The sequence below is a fragment of the Lupinus angustifolius genome, chromosome LG06 (genome assembly GCF_001865875.1).
Source record: "Lupinus angustifolius cultivar Tanjil chromosome LG06, LupAngTanjil_v1.0, whole genome shotgun sequence".
NCBI lineage: Eukaryota > Viridiplantae > Streptophyta > Magnoliopsida > Fabales > Fabaceae > Lupinus > Lupinus angustifolius.
Genome location: NC_032014.1, coordinates 9,555,790 through 9,574,943, shown reverse-complemented (window position 1 = coordinate 9,574,943; position 19,154 = coordinate 9,555,790). Strand labels below are relative to the sequence as shown.

The 19,154-nt window shown below is 32.2% G+C and overlaps 3 protein-coding genes and 1 long non-coding RNA gene across 9 annotated transcripts; 3 read left to right on the top strand and 1 right to left on the bottom strand.

Annotated features, from left to right (window-relative positions):
- On the top strand, nucleotides 2,230-5,157 carry LOC109349684 (pentatricopeptide repeat-containing protein At2g01390). Its single transcript, XM_019590593.1, has 2 exons — nucleotides 2,230-3,012; nucleotides 3,897-5,157. The coding sequence occupies exons 1-2, from the start codon at nucleotides 2,238-2,240 to the stop codon at nucleotides 4,901-4,903; spliced, it is 1,782 nt and encodes a 593-aa protein (XP_019446138.1). The 5' UTR covers nucleotides 2,230-2,237; the 3' UTR covers nucleotides 4,904-5,157.
- Nucleotides 6,556-9,188, top strand: LOC109349681 (tubulin beta chain-like). Its single transcript, XM_019590585.1, has 3 exons — nucleotides 6,556-7,105; nucleotides 7,582-7,851; nucleotides 8,207-9,188. Exons 1-3 carry the CDS (start codon nucleotides 6,712-6,714, stop codon nucleotides 8,872-8,874), a joined length of 1,332 nt encoding a protein of 443 aa, XP_019446130.1. The 5' UTR covers nucleotides 6,556-6,711; the 3' UTR covers nucleotides 8,875-9,188.
- LOC109349682 (ADP,ATP carrier protein ER-ANT1) lies at nucleotides 9,399-13,041 on the bottom strand. Of its 6 annotated transcripts, none has more exons than XM_019590588.1 (5): nucleotides 12,949-13,041; nucleotides 12,398-12,618; nucleotides 11,705-11,990; nucleotides 10,646-11,017; nucleotides 9,399-10,143 (listed from the first exon to the last, which is right to left on the bottom strand). In XM_019590588.1, exons 3-5 carry the CDS (start codon nucleotides 11,960-11,962, stop codon nucleotides 9,835-9,837), a joined length of 939 nt encoding a protein of 312 aa, XP_019446133.1. In that variant the 5' UTR covers nucleotides 11,963-11,990; nucleotides 12,398-12,618; nucleotides 12,949-13,041; the 3' UTR covers nucleotides 9,399-9,834. The 6 variants fall into 6 exon arrangements, with proteins under 6 accessions (XP_019446133.1, XP_019446137.1, XP_019446136.1 ...); XM_019590592.1 differs by having other exon boundaries at nucleotides 11,705-11,984; XM_019590591.1 differs by having other exon boundaries at nucleotides 12,398-12,515; nucleotides 12,949-13,040.
- Nucleotides 11,958-12,484, top strand: LOC109349683. Its single transcript, XR_002108016.1, has 2 exons — nucleotides 11,958-12,190; nucleotides 12,239-12,484. It is a non-coding gene; the product is annotated as an uncharacterized LOC109349683 (long non-coding RNA).

Sequence of the window (19,154 nt, the reverse complement as noted above, 5' to 3'; positions counted from 1 at the left end):
AGTTATACAGTACCATGCAAACTACTCAACCATATATCCACTATCTAGTATCTACAACATGGGAGTCTGTAATATATTGTTCATTTCCCTCCTACTACTGTGTTCTACACACTGCAGTGCAAATAAAAGCCTTAATCATCACTTGTCTTTTGTGGCTAGGGCAACCTAACCAGAACAGAACCACCTAGCTAGTCAAAATTAATATTATAGCATATTGCAAAAGGTGACAGCCCTAAACTGTAAAGGAGTCTGGTCCTATAAGCTTTAGCTGTAAATGAATGCAATAAGTCAATGGCCTAAGATTGGAGGGGTATTAGTAGATAGGAATGTTTTGTTATCTAAGCTACATGCTGTCGCAAAAACAAAAGGGACATAACTAAAATTTCACTAATCAAGTCAAGTAGTCGTAGTCCCATTTCATATTTTCTTTTTCTTTTTTGGTTATGTTGAAGTTAAACATATAATATATATTGAACAGTAACATTGACACTCCAACAGTTTTGCACAATAACTCAATCTTTAAATTATAAGCTAGTCTTCACTCTAATTGTATATCCCTTTCTCAATTAATTCACAAATTCAGATTTCCCTCTATTCTCTCTTTTTTCACTTGGACTTTCTGCTATACTTTCTGGCCGTTACATGTGAATCTTGAATCAAATGTGGTGAGGCCTACTCTTCTTGGAGTCATGCCAATTAATTAGATGGAGTTTGATATCTAGCATGACTTTGAGCATAATTTTAGGAATGTCAAAAAATTTCTACCCAAAAAAAGTTAGAAATCCAAATGCCCAAGAATCCCATTAACCTGAGCATATTTTTAAAAAAAATTGTGGGTAAGTTATTTTCCTTAGTTAGATAGTCTTGTTTGCACCTTAGAAAGTGTAAGATGATAAATATTTATCAAATTCAAATACCACTAACTTCTATTCAAATACCACTAACTTCTACCAATTTATTATAGAGAAAAAGATGTATATAACGAAAGTGTAAGAGTTTTTTTATACTGTATTATTTACCATTTATTTTCAATCATCATGGACTCTTAGACTCTTAAATAAAACTAATACAAATAAACGGTGGATGATGTACTGATTATGTATAGAGAAAAAATGTATACACTGACAGTGTATGAGTTTTATACACTGTCATTATATCATATATCATTTATATTTAATTAATGATGTATGATGGAGTACATGTGTATAAATCTTTACACTTTTCCATACATATATATTACACACTAAAATAATGGTCTATCCATCCAAATAGCATCTACCATCCCCTTACCTCTTGTATATGCAAATTGTACAATGTAAAAAGAGTTATTAATAAAGGATTGAGAACAATACAATGTTTTGTAACATGTGCTCAAAAAAGTGTAGACATATATTAGTGATGAAATTAAAGACAAATTAATCATGTCTACTTTTTGCATAAGCTTGGAAGCAAGAAAGGACATGGGAAATAAACAAAAACAACTTTAGTTCTTTTGTAATTTAGACGTGGATTTGTCTTTAAAGTTAAGCTAGCACCCAAAAACAAGTTAAGATTAATTTGTAAAAAGGAAAACTATAACATTACTTTGTAGAACATTGCTGCATAGATGTTCATATATACACGCAATATTTGAATGCATTGTTTTCATAAAAATTCATCAGGTGACACTGGTCTTAGTCTTATTCAATAATTTCTCTATTTCTGAAGAGTATAGTAACTCTCAATCTTGCAACAACAAAACATGATGAAACCAATCACACTCCAAGGGACAAGAATACAAGGCAGCAGCTAGAACTTTTTTCCCCTTACAGGAAAAAAAGGACTATAAGATTTATAAAAAATTATCTAAGCTACTTTTCTTTGGATAGTCATAAATCCTCATATTAATTTTTTTTTGCAAAATTATCTAAGATTATGATGATATTTTAATGATTATTACATTTCCAACACATTAGATCTATTTGCTTTTTGGTCTTCCGATCATGGCCTATCTTTCGGTGAATCATTTGAGCGACACTTATTAGGAGGGATAGCCAAAAGAATGAGAATGAGATTAGTTCCTTAACCACCAAAAGGGTGAGGGTACAAAAAAATTCTAATACTGCAATTACTAGTTCTATGTTTTGTGCTAAAACTACTTTTGTAAGGGACAGGCCATATTATTGATGGCCCATCAGGCCCAAACCCAACGGGCCCGTTTGACACAAAGAATTCTTCATTATTGCTCTGGCTATGCAATGCAACAACGTTTTCCACTGTCATCAATGTGCACAATAACATCAAAGCTTCATGGATTTCTCAGAAAGCTTGGTCCTTTTCCTTCAACCAAATCCATGCATTCTCTTCACCAATCCAAACAAAATAACAAACCCATTAACACATTTTACACCAAGAACCAGAAGAAAAAACCCACTAAGAAAAATGTTTCTTCTTCTTTTTCTTTTGTTCCTAGAGAATACATGAGGAGCGTAATTGGGAATATTTACAAAACCCTAAAGTTTTCAAATTGGGATTCAGCACAGAAAGAGCTTGAGAATCTGCAATTGAGATGGGACTCATACACTGTCAACCAAGTATTGAAATCACACCCACCATTGGAGAAAGCTTGGTTGTTCTTCAATTGGGCTTCTAGGGTTAGAGGGTTTAAGCATGACCAATACACTTACACAACCATGCTTGATATTTTTGGAGAAGCTGGGAGAATTTCTTCTATGAAACATGTTTTTCAAGAAATGGTGGAGAAGGGGATCAAGGTTGATTCTGTTACTTACACTTCAATGATGCATTGGTTATCAAGTTATGGGAACTTGGATGAGGCACTTAAGGTTTGGGAAGAGATGAAATCTAAGGGGTGTTACCCAACTGTTGTTTCTTACACTGCTTTTATGAAGATTTTGTTTGATAATGATAGGGTGAAGGAAGCTACTAATGTTTATAAGGAGATGCTTCAATCTGGTTGTGTTCCAAATTGCTACACTTACACCATTCTAATGGAGTATCTAATTTGCTCTGGTTAGTGTGCCTTCAACCTGTTTGTTATATAGCACATAATATGAATATGCTGATAAGCAAAAATTCATAAAACAAGTTAAAATTTGTAGATACAAAGTATCTGTGTATCTGATATGATAGGTATTGGATTAGGGTAGGTGACTGTTTTTGAAGTATCGGTGCTACATAGATTGAGTTAAATGATTTTTAAGCATTTGGTATTAGCTATATGGAGTTGCAATCTTGTCTTGTATTTTTTTAGCTTGCCGTTTGTAAAAGTGATATAGAAGTATAGTTTGTTATATGTTCGGAGAAAATGAAACTTTTCATCATCATAAATTTCTCTACAAGCACTGTATTTATATGTGTAGACTTGTATGCATATGTGTGTGTACATTGTCATGCAAATAAGCTACATAGAATCATAACTAATTAGCTAACGACATAAGACCAGCTGATTATCCAACCATTATATGTTATAACTAATTAGCTAATTTAACCAGGACTAGTAGGTTAACACCCACCATTCTATACCTAAATGAACTTCAACCCGACAGAACTTGTCATGATTCTTTGATTTAGAGTTAGACTAAGGGTTAGAAAACCTAAGCTAAATAGCTTATTGACATTTGGCAATCACTAATTTTACTTAGGGCTTATGTCTTAGGCAGTCGGTTGAGAACCATATGATCTTTGTCTTGAAAAAAAGTTCAGTAATGTATTTACTTTGCTTTCATGATTTGTAAAGTGGTGATTATATTGCTTAGGTTTAAAAAACTTAGCACATCAGAATGATTGCTTCTTTGCAGTGTGTTTTGTTGTCATTTCACTTATCCCAAGTTCTAATCTCTTTTGTTTATTATGAAGCCTTAGGTTGTAATGGTTATTATTGTTGTGTACTTTAGGAAAATGCAAAGAAGCCCATGAGATTTTTGAAAAAATGCAAGATGCTGGGGTGCAACCTGATAAAGCTGCATGCAATATTTTGATTGAGAGGTGTTCTAAAATTGGTGAGACTGTTCTCATGACCCAAATCCTTCAGTATATGAAGGAAAACAGCCTTGTCCTTCGCCACCCTGTTTTTGTTGAAGCACTGAATGCTTTAAAAATTGCTGGTGTAAGTGAAGCCCTTCTGAGGCAAGTCAATCCACAGTTTTATATGGATTCTGGCATCAGGGATAAGGCAAATGACTGCAATAAAAATTCTGCATATTCTCCTACTGATATAGATAAAGAGCTTCTGTTTGTTCTCATTAAAAAGAGAAATGTGGTTGGTATTGACCATTTACTAGCAGGGATGATGCATAAGAAATTACCTTTAGAACATAAGGTTATCTCAGCCATTATAGGGGTAAACTGCGATCGTTGCAGACCTCATGGTGGTTTGTTGGCTTTCAAATACAGTGTGAGAATGGGCATAAGTATTGACAGAACAGGATATCTTGCCTTAATTGGCTTGTTGACCAGATCAAATATGTTTCCGAAGCTGGTCAACATCATAAAGGAAATGACTAGAGCTGGCCATTCTCTTGGAATCTATCTGGCTTCACTTTTAATCTATAGGCTTGGTTGTGCTAAGCAGCATACTTTTGCGACAAAGATTTTCAACTTATTACCTGAAAACCATAAGTGTACTGCTACCTATACTGCTTTAATTAGCACTTATTTCTCTGCTAAAAGGGTTAATCAGGCACTCAAGACTTACCAGATTATGTGCAAAAAAGGATGCTGTCCTGTGTTAGGCACTTATAATGTACTGGTTGCTGGTTTGGAAAGAAATGGTAGAAATTCTGCAGCTGAACTCTATAGGAAAGCAAAGAAGAATCTACATGCTAATAGTGGTTCCCAGAAAAGTGTTCGCATGGAGGAAAAGATATGCAACCTTCTGTTTGCTGCGGATGTAGTACTTTGATTTTGATGCCCTGAGAGTTCTCATCATTCATTCAAGTTCTCGTGCTGCATGGCACCGGCTCATTAGAGATTCCAACTTGCAAAGGAATTTTCTGTATTTGCAACTTGTTGCAGAAAATGCTTCGAATATGAAACAGATGTGCTGGAGCATTATGTTCTTGAAAACAAACCATATCATGCATAAAGCAAGAAATCTGTAACATGTGCACATGTATATGCTCATAACTTAGAAGTCCTAGGCAAAGACAAGATGCATGGTTGAAAAATTGTGGATGAGACAGCTATGAAGACATGCTAAAAAGTCCCCTGAATAAATGTTGGACATAATTGCTTTGCAATGATCTATTCTCCTTCATGATCATCCTTCTAATCCAATGATAAATTTTCAGCTAAGCTGGTGCCTCTACAGGATGTACAAGATTCTAGTCTCAAAGGCTCGTCTTGCAGTTTTACCTCTCTCATAGTCATAGGGAAAAGTGTAGCATAATCTATGTAACCTACATTTAGAGGAGATTTGTCTCTACCCCTCATTATTTTTGCATGTCTGTGTGATAGTTCATTTTTCAGTATTTTGTATTTTTAGACCACTTCCAACCAATTTGCACATATCAATAAAATTAGTTATTTAATATGAGAAAATGGGGGAATAAGTAATGCTTTATAGAAAATATAAAGTACCTTATGAAAGGATATGAAATTTTTTAGATAATGTTTTATAACAAGGGTAAGAGGAAGGGAGTATAAACAATGAAATTAAAATCTCTCTGGATTATCAATTTAAATCAAATATCAACATGGATATGATATTATTTTTTTGGATGCTCTTTCAGTTGAGTGGATGCCTATTTATCATTAAAAAAGAAGTGTCCATCAGCTTAAGTGCTTAAGAATTAAGATAGTGGATTTGCTGCTACAAGTGATATTGCTCAGTGGACTAATGTCTATTTTTTTATGCTGGATGAGTTATTAATTAGTCTTGAGTATTGCTAGTTGCTAGTATTAGTTGAACATATCTAAACACACCTAAATTCATGCCAAATTAAGGAGGGAAAATGTGTATATGTTACTCATACATCACTCCTACTCTCTTCATAATATTTAACTCTTTTATTGACAGTGTTCTCCTCAAGTCACTTTCGAATACATAAACAAAGAAAAGGCCATTTAGATCCTCCAAATGCCACAACCCTTTGTTTTATCAAATGATTTAATCATTGATATTTTCAAAGTAGATGCAGAGACCTGATGTTATATTTAAATTTAAAAAATGAATAGAGTTGATCCTCAGTTCTAACCTATCCATCAAGTTGCTTTCAAGTTACAAGTATGTATTACTGTTTGCATATAGCATTACTATAATAAAAACCTCAAGTTGACCAAGCAATGTACAAACCACATTCTGAGGTCAACATTATTATCTGCATAATTGACCCAAATCTTAACTTTTACCGACAAGTCATTGGTCTAGTGGTCGGTCCCAGGAATTGAACATTTTAACCTTTTGATCTATAATAGGATCTTACATCACTAAATCAACACCTTATTGGTGGAACTATTACATGTTTTAAAGTAAAATAGATAACTAAAATAAGAGTTGTTAGTTCAAATGTGTGAACATCTTACTAATAAATAATACAAATGAATCCATTTACACTTCCATGATGCATCATTCATGCTTGCCCTTTCACTATAAATGCAACTAACCAAAACCATTTACCTCTTCAAAAGTCAAAAGGCCCTTCTAAGGAAAGTTAGTGACAGTTGAAAAGTTGATTCAGTTCCCATTTTACCCCTCATCAAAGCAACAAAATGCGTGAGATTCTTCACATTCAAGTAGGGCAATGTGGGAACCAAATAGGATCAAAGTTCTGGGAAGTGGTTTGTGATGAGCATGGTATTGATCCAATAGGACAATACATAGGGAAGTCACAACTTCAGGTTGAAAGAGTAAATGTTTATTACAATGAAGCCATCAATGGTCGTTATGTGCCACGGGCAGTGCTCATGGACCTTGAGCCTGGCACCATGGACGCAGTCCGGGCTGGCCCTTACGGCCAGATTTTCCGGCCGGATAACTTTGTTTTTGGCCAGTCTGGTGCTGGAAACAACTTTGCTAAGGGTCATTATACTGAGGGTGCTGACCTTATTGATTCTGTTCTTGATGTTGTTAGGAAGGAGGTTGAGAATTGTGATTGCTTGCAAGGTAAGAAAGGAAACATCATGGGTCACTGTCATTTAATAAAATTAATAGTACCCATGTTTATGTTTGGGCTTAATTTGGATTCACTATCACTTCATGATTGTGTTGCTTGATTTGAAAATGAAACATGTTTGAACAACTACCTAGGATTCTAAGTATTTGAACTTTTGATAGGAGTGTTGACTTTATTTAGTTTGTGATTATCTTAGATTGAGTCAGGTTTGCTTGTTTAGACTTCAAAAAGGTGATTCTCCAAAAATGTGAGTGTGAAGCTGAATCTGAATTTCAACTTTTTATACAAAGTTTTAGTAAAATTGCAGGCAAGTAAATATATAGGTGTCAGAAGTGATTTTTAATAAAAAAAAGTGTTTTGCTTAAGGAAAAAACCTAAACAAATGGACCCTTATTATCTAGTTCCATGGTAAATCAGTATGGTCCCTTAATATGAGATATTCATTTAGTTTTTGTTACAACTTCAGGATTTCAAGTGTGTCACTCTCTGGGAGGGGGAACAGGTTCTGGAACGGGAACTCTGCTGATTTCAAAGATCAGAGAGGAATACCCGGATCGGATGATGCTTACATTCTCTGTCTTCCCATCTCCAAAGGTTTCAGAAACTGTTGTTGAGCCTTATAATGCTACACTTTCTGTTCACCACTTAGTAGAGAATTCTGATGAGTGTATGGTCCTTGACAATGAAGCACTCTATGACATCTGCTTTAGGACTCTCAAGCTTGCAACACCAACCTGTAAGTATACCAATATATATAATACTCACTTTCCAGTTTAAATGCTTCTTCTCTCCAATTATCAGTAAGTAACTATGAGCCTTGTCCAACACTGATATTTCAAAATGGTTGTCTATTGTACCAATGTTTGATTTGTATGGTATCATATACTTTAATATTTATTGGATACTTTTCCTATACATGTCTTCAAATTATTTTCTAGTATTTTTCCATGTCAATGTATTTGTATTATGTAGTATCTCTATTCATGTGTCCTACATCTTGACAAAATGTGGCTGAATTCTGTAAATTTGGTCTAGTTGTATAGAAACACTCTTCTTTGTGGTGATGGTTATCTATGTCTTGATCCTTTCAGTTGGAGATTTGAACCATTTGGTATCAGCAACAATGAGTGGAGTTACTTGTTGCTTAAGATTCCCAGGCCAGCTAAACTCAGATCTGAGGAAGCTAGCAGTGAACTTAATTCCATTCCCGAGACTTCACTTCTTTATGGTCGGTTTCGCTCCTTTGACATCTAGAGGATCACATGGCTACAGTGCACTTTCTGTACCAGAACTTACACAACAAATGTGGGATGCCAAGAACATGATGTGCGCAGCTGATCCACGCAACGGTCGTTACTTAACAGCGTCAGCCGTGTTCAGAGGCAAAATAAGCACAAAAGAAGTAGATGAACAAATTCTGAATGTGCAGAACAGGAACTCTTCTTTCTTTGTTGAGTGGATTCCAAATAATGTTAAGTCTAGTGTGTGTGACATACCGCCTAGAGGGTTTTCCATGGCTTCAACTTTTATCGGCAATTCAACTTCTATACAAGAGATGTTTAGAAGATTGAGTGGCCAGTTCACAGCCATGTTTAGAAGGAAAGCCTTCTTGCATTGGTATACTGGTGAAGGAATGGATGAGATGGAATTCACTGAAGCTGAGAGTAACATGAATGATCTTATTGCTGAGTATCAACAGTACCAGGATGCCTCTGCCGATGATGATCGTGAAGAAGAAGATGGAGGAGCTGAAAGGTGAAGGTGCTCCACCAAAAAGGTTCTTCGTGTGTTACCAGCAGTTCTTACTCAGTAATGTTCAGTTCTTTGACTTTTTAAAAGTCATTTTCTGTTTGTGGTTTGCTGCAGTATGTGTGCAGTTCTACTTGTTTATGTGTACCATTTTTCTTGGTTACCACTTTTATGGCAGGTTTTCAGTTAATATTTATTGTAGTATGGTGAGCAAATCTGAGTTATTTTGTTCATTTTCCTTTATTGACATTTTCATCAAAACACTTCACTTACAATAGTTGATTAATTGACAAGCTAGTTAGGAAAAATGTTATAATTTTTTCAGGATTGTATAATATTTTCTACCAATACTTAGCAGTATAGTAAGTTTATTCAAACGGTTAGAATTTCGTGCAGTTTTCAAAAAACTGCAGAAGATCCATTTCCATAAGGAATAAACAACATAAAATTCTGATATGAGATACTAACTTCTAAAAAAAAAATATTGCAAGTAAATTCTACAGATAACATTTGTGTAATCAAGTTAAAAAGTAATTAAAGACCAGAAATAGTTAACAGAGTAATTGAAACCTGGACATGTATATTAAATACAGTAAACCTCTTATTAACACATTCACAGGAACATATATGCTGATTAACTGCATTCATAGTCTTGAATGCATTTATGTTTGCCCTTCCCTATGTTTCAATTACACACAACTCCACTAGACAGTGAAGTATATAACAATTGTAAAAATCCCCCACTAAACAATGAAGAATTATATTTAGGAACCTAAAAATCAAATTTATCATGTTCAAAGGCCAAACTAGAATTTGGTTTATAGAACAAATAATCTGGCTGTCATGTCAGGAAGTTTGTCCATTGTGCTGTGTATGGTTCTTTAGAATAAATCTTCTGAGTAACCAACCTTTTGAAATGAATAGCCATTCACTCTTAAATGAAAATATGTTCATAAGGTCCATCTGTTCATCACAAAACTCTTTGGTTTGTCTTATTATAGTGATCATGTCTAGATAAAATATGGCTCAGTTGATCATATCCGGCGAGCACCCCAGCTCCTGCCACACCAAGAAGCATATTTGCCTTAACTCCTCGAAATAGAGCTGAGAAACCCTCTTGTTGAACGATCTCGTGAAATGCATGCATTGCATTTTTATATTTGTTTGGCTGTCCACATGTTAGCATCATTCTTCGGCGTAGTGTATCAAAAGGATATGCACAAACCCCTGCAGAACTTGTAATGCTCCAACCTAACAAGAAACTAGCAAAAAAGTTCCCCTGCATTTAAATAAAGAGAAAGACTCACATTCGGATGCAAGAGCATAAAAGAACAGAACCAGTGCTCTGAATTGATAAGTGCTCTAACCATCAAGAAATGCCTCTACAGAAAATTTACGACAAGACAGATCAGAAAATTCTTTTTACAAAATACTGTTATCTGCGTAGTCAAATGTCATGAAAATGAATGTTCAAACTCAATGGGTCAATCATCAATGAAACTTGCATAATCTAGGGTAACTAATAATTTAGGACATGTTTCAGTGAAGATTTTAATTAAAAGCTTATGCAATAAGTTTTATGTAAATAACCTAAAAAAGCTTATAGGAAGGTCAGGCTATTTCCATAAACCCAAATAAGCTCTTCCAATAGCCCCCTTGGTTCACATACCACCGTAACAGACTACTAGTCCAGTAGTAATAGAAGGAAAAAAATCTCATTTAGAAATACATATTTTCACATTGGCTGTGATATATACAAGTATACAATGATATATGCTTACCTCGAAAGGCCCAACTAAAACAATAGGCTTCAAGGTGTCATAGAGCCCGAAGTACATTCCTCGATACATTGTGATTCCCAATATTGAAACACTGAAACCCCTGTACAAACCAGCGATTCCATCACTTGATAAGGTTTTACGGTATACGTCAGCTAGTCCTTTAAACTGGCGCTGACCAGTGGCACGGCACTCCAATGAATCAGTTCCCAATCGTGTGCGTGCATAATCTAAATGATACAAAAACAGTGAAGTGGTAGCTCCTGCAGCACTGCCTGAAGCCACATTTCCAGCAAACCACTTAATGTAACCGTCTCTCTCTTTGGAATGCCCGAAAATTCTTTTAAAGTAACCTTTGAATGCAAAGTTGAAAGCCTGTAGACCAATTAAATGTCTGCTCAAACGTTATTTCTAATTAACGAAAAAAGAAAACCATTATTTGACACACATGGTCACATGAATTGATGGGAATACAAAGCAGTAAAAGCAAACCAATGGTTTACATTCCATGTTTATGGCCAACAATTTATATAAATACAAATAGTCAGCTAATGATATTTGACATGCTTTGACAAAAAAAGCACAAAGCAAGTTCAATGGGTAACAATGAACAAACTGGACATGTTCATAGAATTAAGTACATATCGCATTGTGCCATGCAATGATTTTGGATGAGAAAATGAGATAAATGAGGCTCAGAAGTAACATATATTTTAAATTTAATTGAGAATTAAAGAAAACTGGGATAGAGGGAAGTAAGTCAATCGATATATAGTCCATAGATGATAATACAAAATGCAAGAACAAAAGAATTTACCTCGATCTTTTTATGCACATTTTTAGTGAGCGACATCAGAAAATTATCACTCTGGTATATTTAAATTTAATGGGTAAATAACTATATATCACTCAGAATCCCTGATAGCTTGTCATATTTATTCTTTTGTTTTAGTTTTCCTCTTCCTTTTTTTTATCTTGTCCTGGAAGTTGCATAAAAAAGCAATAGGAACACTTCCATTTACATCATAAATTCACAGAATGTCAGTGAAGTGAATAACTCACCTGTGTGGGGAAATATCGAATAACATTGGCCTGGTGACCTCTCCAAAAAGCAATCAGACCTTCTTCCATGAAGACCCTCTTAAAGGTATGCGATAGACCCAGGTATGGTTTCTTGAGTTGTCCTCGTTTAATCATTTCACCTTGATTTTGTAATAAAAGCTTAACTCTCTCAATTGGTGCCGCTGCAGTCTTCGATATGACTGCTGCTGCTCCTCCCATTAGAAAATCCTTTGAAAATCTTTCATATTGTGTTGACATTACCGGTCTTTGTCTCTTCTCTCTGATCCTGATGGATGTATTAACAAATTGATGAACAAGAAAAGGCGTGGATACCTATGACTAAACAGATTAAATATTGATAGAAACCAGCATGGAATTACAAGTAAATTGAAATACTATGACATCATGAAGTACAAATGTTTCATAAACTGTTATACTAATTCCTCAAGCATAAAAGCATATGAATTTCAATGATTCTTCTCAAAAGTGAAAAATGAATAGGAAAAGAAAACAGATTAAAGAACAGTGAAAAAGAACATGGTGAAAATTTAGGCAGGACACTTCATGTTTTATTCCGATTTCTTTGGTTCCACTTAGTCTTTTGTCCTATTTTACAGAATACAACAAACATAGAACATAAGTCATGCTTTACATTCTATTATGTTCTGAAAAGTCTATCAAACGCTACCTTACCTTATGATCACGAGGAATAATGGAATATGCTAGCTGCGAAGTTCGGACCGCAACACAGCAGATTGCAGGTGAGGTGGAGCCCTTCTGGAAATGGACATGCCACTTCAAGCACACCTAACTAAAATGAAGTCATTGATCTCTTGCATTGCAGGCTTATTGACAAGGTTGAATTCCTTATTCAATCTTGAATTGAATTTTGATTTTTTGAATGTGATAAAGTTCTGATGCAAACAGATAAGATAACACATAACCACCATAAAACATTAATTCTGAAAATCCAAATAACTACAGTTCTAAATTTCAAATGGTTAAAAGGTAAAGTCATTTGAGAATAGTTGAAAATCAAACACCTGGGTTTGTTAAGTTCAGACGAAAAATTGAAAGATGGGTATGAACCCATTCAACCCAGTCAATCAAAAGGCATAACGGATGAAAAGAAAATCAATCCAATCACGTATGGTGAAAAATCATAACTTTTGAAAGAATTGTTCAATAAAGTTTCAAAATTTGACATAGAATGTAATGGAAATGAGAGAGAAAATAATGGGCACCTGAATAAAATGAATGAGTTGGAGAAAGTGTGGGGAAGATAGTGCGGCATATGAAGTTGTTTTTTTTGTTACAAAGATAACACATGGAAAAGGATGCATCATGTTTTTTTGTACCACCAAAAAAAATAAAAAATTAATCTCTCAAAGGGTATCATTCCAAAACAAGTGTTGTGCTAATAATGGAATTCACATTTTCTTATTATATGTATTGAAACAAGGTACTCTATCCTAAATATTCTCGTCTTAATATCCTAAACTAATCGAATCTCATCAATTAACATTAAAAAAATTGTTTTGTTTTATGTTTTTTCTTTTTAAGTATGTGACAATTTTTAATTAGACGAGGACAGAATAGAACATAAAAAATGGGATAAGTAATCTTCATCATATATATATCTAGTTCACCATATTATACCACTAGACTAATATTTTGGTTCATGTATCATGTTTATATCAAAAGATATTGTATAATAATTCTCCAAAGCATTGTTGTGATGAATATTGTTTGTAAATACTTACTATTAATATTTAATAAATGTAATATTTGTATACTAATAGTATAAAAATTTTATGCAATTAGTACATTATTTATCAATTATTTGCATTATTTATATTCAAAAGACTTGAAAATGATGGGTCGATAATATAATAACAGTATAAAAATTCTTACGTGATTGTGAATACATATTTTTTTCATATCTAATAGCATTCATATCTTTCAAAATTTTGTTGCTTGAATGCAATGTTATAAAAACCGGTTAGTGTCGGCCAGTTCAACCAGTTAATCGGTGAATTAGTCTCAATATTGATACGATATAATAATTATACCGGTCATGCAATCATATCTGTTAAAATAGGTCATATCGGCCAGTTTTTATTTAAAAATAAAAAATTGTTTTCTATTGATTTTTCAACATTAATGTTAATATATTATATATGTATATCTAATTTTGTCAATATCCAGTTTAATTAGTAACCATTGATTGAATCGTTATACTATTATATCAATACCTTAACTGGTTTGATAATCGGTACAATATTAATAACACTGGTTATTCAAATCACTTCTTAAATAAATATCACAATATACTAAATTTGTATTATCTTCATAAATAAAAATGCCTAAAGATGGTTGTTTCAAGAAATCACATCCTTTTATAAGCACCATACAATTTGCAGCCATGGTTATCAATAAATAAGTTATAAACTTGGCTTCAAAGTTAAAAGAAGTAAACTGAATTTCAAAAATAAATATAGTAGTTGAAAAAAACAATTTTGAAGTACACTCTAAAAAACCTTACTCACACAAATCCTTTTAATATCTTCTAGCCATAGTTCCATCTTATAACCCCTTCAGCATAGCCTACTACCACACTTTTTTGATAACTTATGATATCACTACCCACTCTTTTGTTTGTGATTGAATCACCACCTAACCTTACTCTGGAGATAATGTTACATCTAATAGTGACAAGCAATAATTGATTCAAAACTAACAAATGTTGAAGAGGATCTAAATTAACACTTTAGTTTATTCAGTCGTAAAAGGATAAAATATGATTGTAGTTAGGACTGACAATGAATCGAACCAACTCGGTATTTGTTCAAAATTTGATTCATTATTTGCTTGATAAACTTAGTTCATGAACCAAATGAGCTGAAATTGAGCTGTAAATTAAGTTCGTTAAATAAAGAAGTCGAACTTGAATTGGATATATTTCGACTCGTTAGGTTCATAAGCTTGCTCGATAGTTTTTATATATATTAATATATATATATATATATAACTATTATGAACCATACATTATTTTTTATATTTATATTGTTATATATATATATATATATAAAATAGATTTATATATAAAAAACTTTTTGAAGTATTTTTAAAAACTTAATTAATTATTTGAGTTGTCCAAATGAATCATTCGAACTGAACCGAACAATTCGCGAACTTTAATCGAGTCAAATTCGAGTTAAAAAATAATTTGTATCGAACTCGAGTCGAGTTTCGAGCTGAGTCAATTCTTATCTAACTAAATCAAGTTGAGATCTGGTTCGACTCGTTTCCGGTCTTAATTATAGTCTATGGATATAGGATTATGGTAAGACGAAGGACACCAAGAAGATAACAAATTGGATGCAAATAAGATTTTTTAGGGTGCAAATGGAATATTTCTTTATGCCTAAATCAAGAAGTAATCAAAAGTCATTTTTTTCAAAAAATATTTACAGTAAAATGAATTCTAAAAATCAATAGAAATACAATAAAGTTATTTGATGACAAAGTGAATAAGACAATGAGTACAATGGTATAATAAAAAGAAATATTCTCCTTCAACCAGTAAAAGTAATTGTTTTGTTTAATTTTAAAAATATTTTTATAGAAAATAATTAAATATAATAAATGTTATAATTTTAGTGGCTATAAAAAATAAGTTATCTCCTTATATTATAAGATATTTTATTCTCTAACAAAAATAAATAAATAACTAAAAATGAGGATAGCATGGATAGAGAAAATGACATTGCTACTAGTGATAGGCCATAAGCCTTTCTATCAAAACTCGTTGAGCTAAGTTAAGTCCTAAGTGGTCGACATAAGATTCCTTGAACTATAAATGTCCAAGCTTCACACACACTTGTAACCTTCACAATGCAAAGAACTCTTCATGAGAGTTTCAACCGTACAACCCAAATGTAAATATATGTTGTACGAGTATGTCGATGTGTTATTTTTTTTAATTGGTTAAAAAATATATATTTAAGTTTAAAATTTAGAGTAAATTATACTGATACTCCCTGAGTTTTAGTGAAATTACACAAACCACCCTTCACTTTTCTACACATACACAAACCTTTCATAATTTTTATACTTTCATTACACTGACCAGCCATGTATAAGAAATAAATGTAATATTTTAAATAAAAAATGTAATAAATGCAATTAAGTTAAACAAAATATTGTGTAGACAAGTCTAAATAATATACAAATCAATATATCTTTATTATTTTTTGTTACAAAATGCATCAACAATTCTAAAAAAATATTGTTTAAATCGCTCTTATAATATAGTGTAACGAACCAAAAATAATAAAGAAATATTGATTCATATATTATTTGGAATTGTCTCCACAATATATCATGTTTTGTTTAACTTAATTGCGTTTATCACATTTTTTTTAAATATTACACTTATTTCTTATGCAGGGGTGGTCAGTGTAATGAAAGTATAAAAATTAGGGGAGGTTTGTGTAGGTGTAAAAATGTTAGAGGTAGTTTGTGTAATTTCACTAAAATTCAGAGGCTGTCAGTGTAATTTACTCTAAAATTTAATAATAAAATATTTTTTTGACCAATCATTAAAAGTGGCATAGCGAAAGCGTAAAATGAATATTATGATGATTTTTCATTTATGATCAATACATGAAAAGTCTTACTTATAGTACATGAATAGATAACAAACTTACCTAACTAACTAACAAACTAATAAACACATATTGTAAAATAATTTCAACATGTGTTAAATATGTAAAACGTGTCATTTCTAACTAATTAATCGATTAACTATACTGTTAATCGATTAATACTTACCCAATTAATTAATTAACTATGTTGATGTCTTGTTGTGTCTTCCAATATGCTTCCGCCACCGAATGTCTCCTTACCTTTTACAAGTCAATGACTCCACAAATGTCTATAGTCGTCTATATTAATAGAGAGGTATATGTTTCAAAAAACAAAGGAAAATACAATTTTCAATAATATATTTATCTTTTTAATTACAATGAACTACACTTTTACCGTTAAAAACAAATGGAAAAATATGTATTTGTATTTTCAACAATAGAGAAGGTCATTATTCCTATAACCTACCATACAACCCTCACACCAACCCTTAGAGTGTCGCACAACATGATTTCTTCTTAGCAAAACAAAAAAGTTAACGAATTGATAAAACTAATATTTGCATTATTATAAATTATATTAATTACAGCTTAATGACAAGTTTGTCATTTACATTTAGTTTGTGTAATATCTATTAACAATATAATAAAAAAACAAAAAAAAACTCCTTCATATCACATGTCACATTCTACTCACATTTTTTCTCTTCATGCTACATGTCACCTCCTCCTGACATCTTCCCCTCCTAAAATGTTCTATGTTATTAATTAAAAAATAAAAAAAAACTCATTCATGTCACATGTCACTTCCTCCTCAAATTTTCACCTTCATGCCATATGTCACTTCATTCTCACATTTTTTCCTCACCTAAAATATTCTATGTTATTACTATGTACCTTCCCACATTATTCTTACTTTTTATATATTTTATATGTTAATAATTTAATACTAATTAGCGTTTGGTTTTTGTTATGTTAAAATGCAATAGACACTGAACATTAGATGATATTGAAATCATTTTTCACATCCAAACTATTTATTTACATTAATCTATGTATATGTTTACTATTAATCTAAGAATAATTGTATTTTTTACCTCATCAAAGTTTTGTGACATTTTTCCTACAGAATTTTAATATTTCAGATTCTTTGAATTTTAAATTTTCTCTATTATAATTAAAAAAAATCAAATTCCAAATTGAAGTTTTTTATAACTTTTAAATATATTTTTAATAAAAAAACTCAAATTAGTATAATGATTTGATTTCCATTTTTTCATTAAAAAATTGTATTTAAAATTGAAAAAATCATTTCATTTTCTATAAATTTTAAAATATTTATTTTAATAAAAATAATATGGTATCGTGTTTCAGACTTTCAGTTTGCTATTTCCATTAGAAAATTCAAATTAAAAATTGTCATTTATTTTCTTTACGTGTTTGAACATGCAAATATACAGGTAAGATGTGTATTATGAATAATGTAAATGTATGAGTAATATGTGTGTTTTAACTATGTGAATGCATGAGTAACATGTATTTTCTTAGTAATGCGAATATACAGATAATATGTGTGTTTTTAGCCATGCGAATGTACGAGTCAAATGTGTGCTCTTAACAATACGAATACACGAGTGACATGTGTTTCTTACCTATATAAATGTATATGTAATATGTGTTATTAATCTTGCAGCAAAGAAGTATTGCCCCGTGCTGATGCACGGGTAACTTGCTAGTTATTATTGGAAAACAAAGCTATCAAGCATCAACAAAACAACAACAATAACAGTTAATTGATTAATTGTGTAGTTAATCGATTAATTGGGTAGAAAATGACACGTTTTACACATTTAACACATGTTGAAATTGTTTTACAACATGTGTTTATTAGTTTGTTAGTTAGTTAGGTAAGTTTGTTACCTATTAATATACTATAAGTAAAGCTTTTAATGCCTTGATCATAAATGAGAAATCATCATAATATTCATTTTACGCTTTCGCAGTATGGTATCAGAACCTTCATCCTGAAGACTTTGGTCACTGCTGCGCATTCTTTACTATTATTATTATATTTCTCTTCCAATATTCAACAAAGAATCATCGTCAACAAATTAACATGAAGCGGAGAAGTTTGTGAAGAGAGAAAATTGAAGTATTTTGTGAGTCAGGGTTGCATAAAGCCTCTTTGTGAGCTACTTATTTGCTCCAACCCAAGAATCATCACCGTCTGTTTGGAAGGCTTAGAGAATATTTTGAAGGTGGGAGAAGCAGAGAAGTACTTAGATAACACTAGAAATGTTAATTTTTATGCTCAAATGAAAGATGATGCTGAAGGATTGGAGAAGATTGAAGATCTGCAAAGTCACGACAACAATGAAATATATTAGAAGGCTATTAAAATGCTTGAAACATACTACTTGAAAGATGAAGGAAAACCTTTTGCAGCAGCAACATCAAAGCCTCACAAATCCTCAAAGTTCTCAGCTTTTGGTACATCCACAAATGGTTTCTTATACTAATCCCCATCAAGGGAGTAAACAACAACACCATAATCAATCAATGAAAAACGGATAACCTCCATTTAGTGCTAAGAAACAACAAAGCACAACTACAATGAGATGCAATTTCTTGGACAGAGAACAAGAAGATATGCAATTTATTGGGTTCTTTAGTATTAAAGAATCCTCCAATAATGTAAAACCATGAGATTCGATGGGAATATGGTTAAGATTTCTGACCAAGAAAATAATCAACTGATTGAGAAAATCCAATCATATTAGGACCGAGATTCTGATTCATCA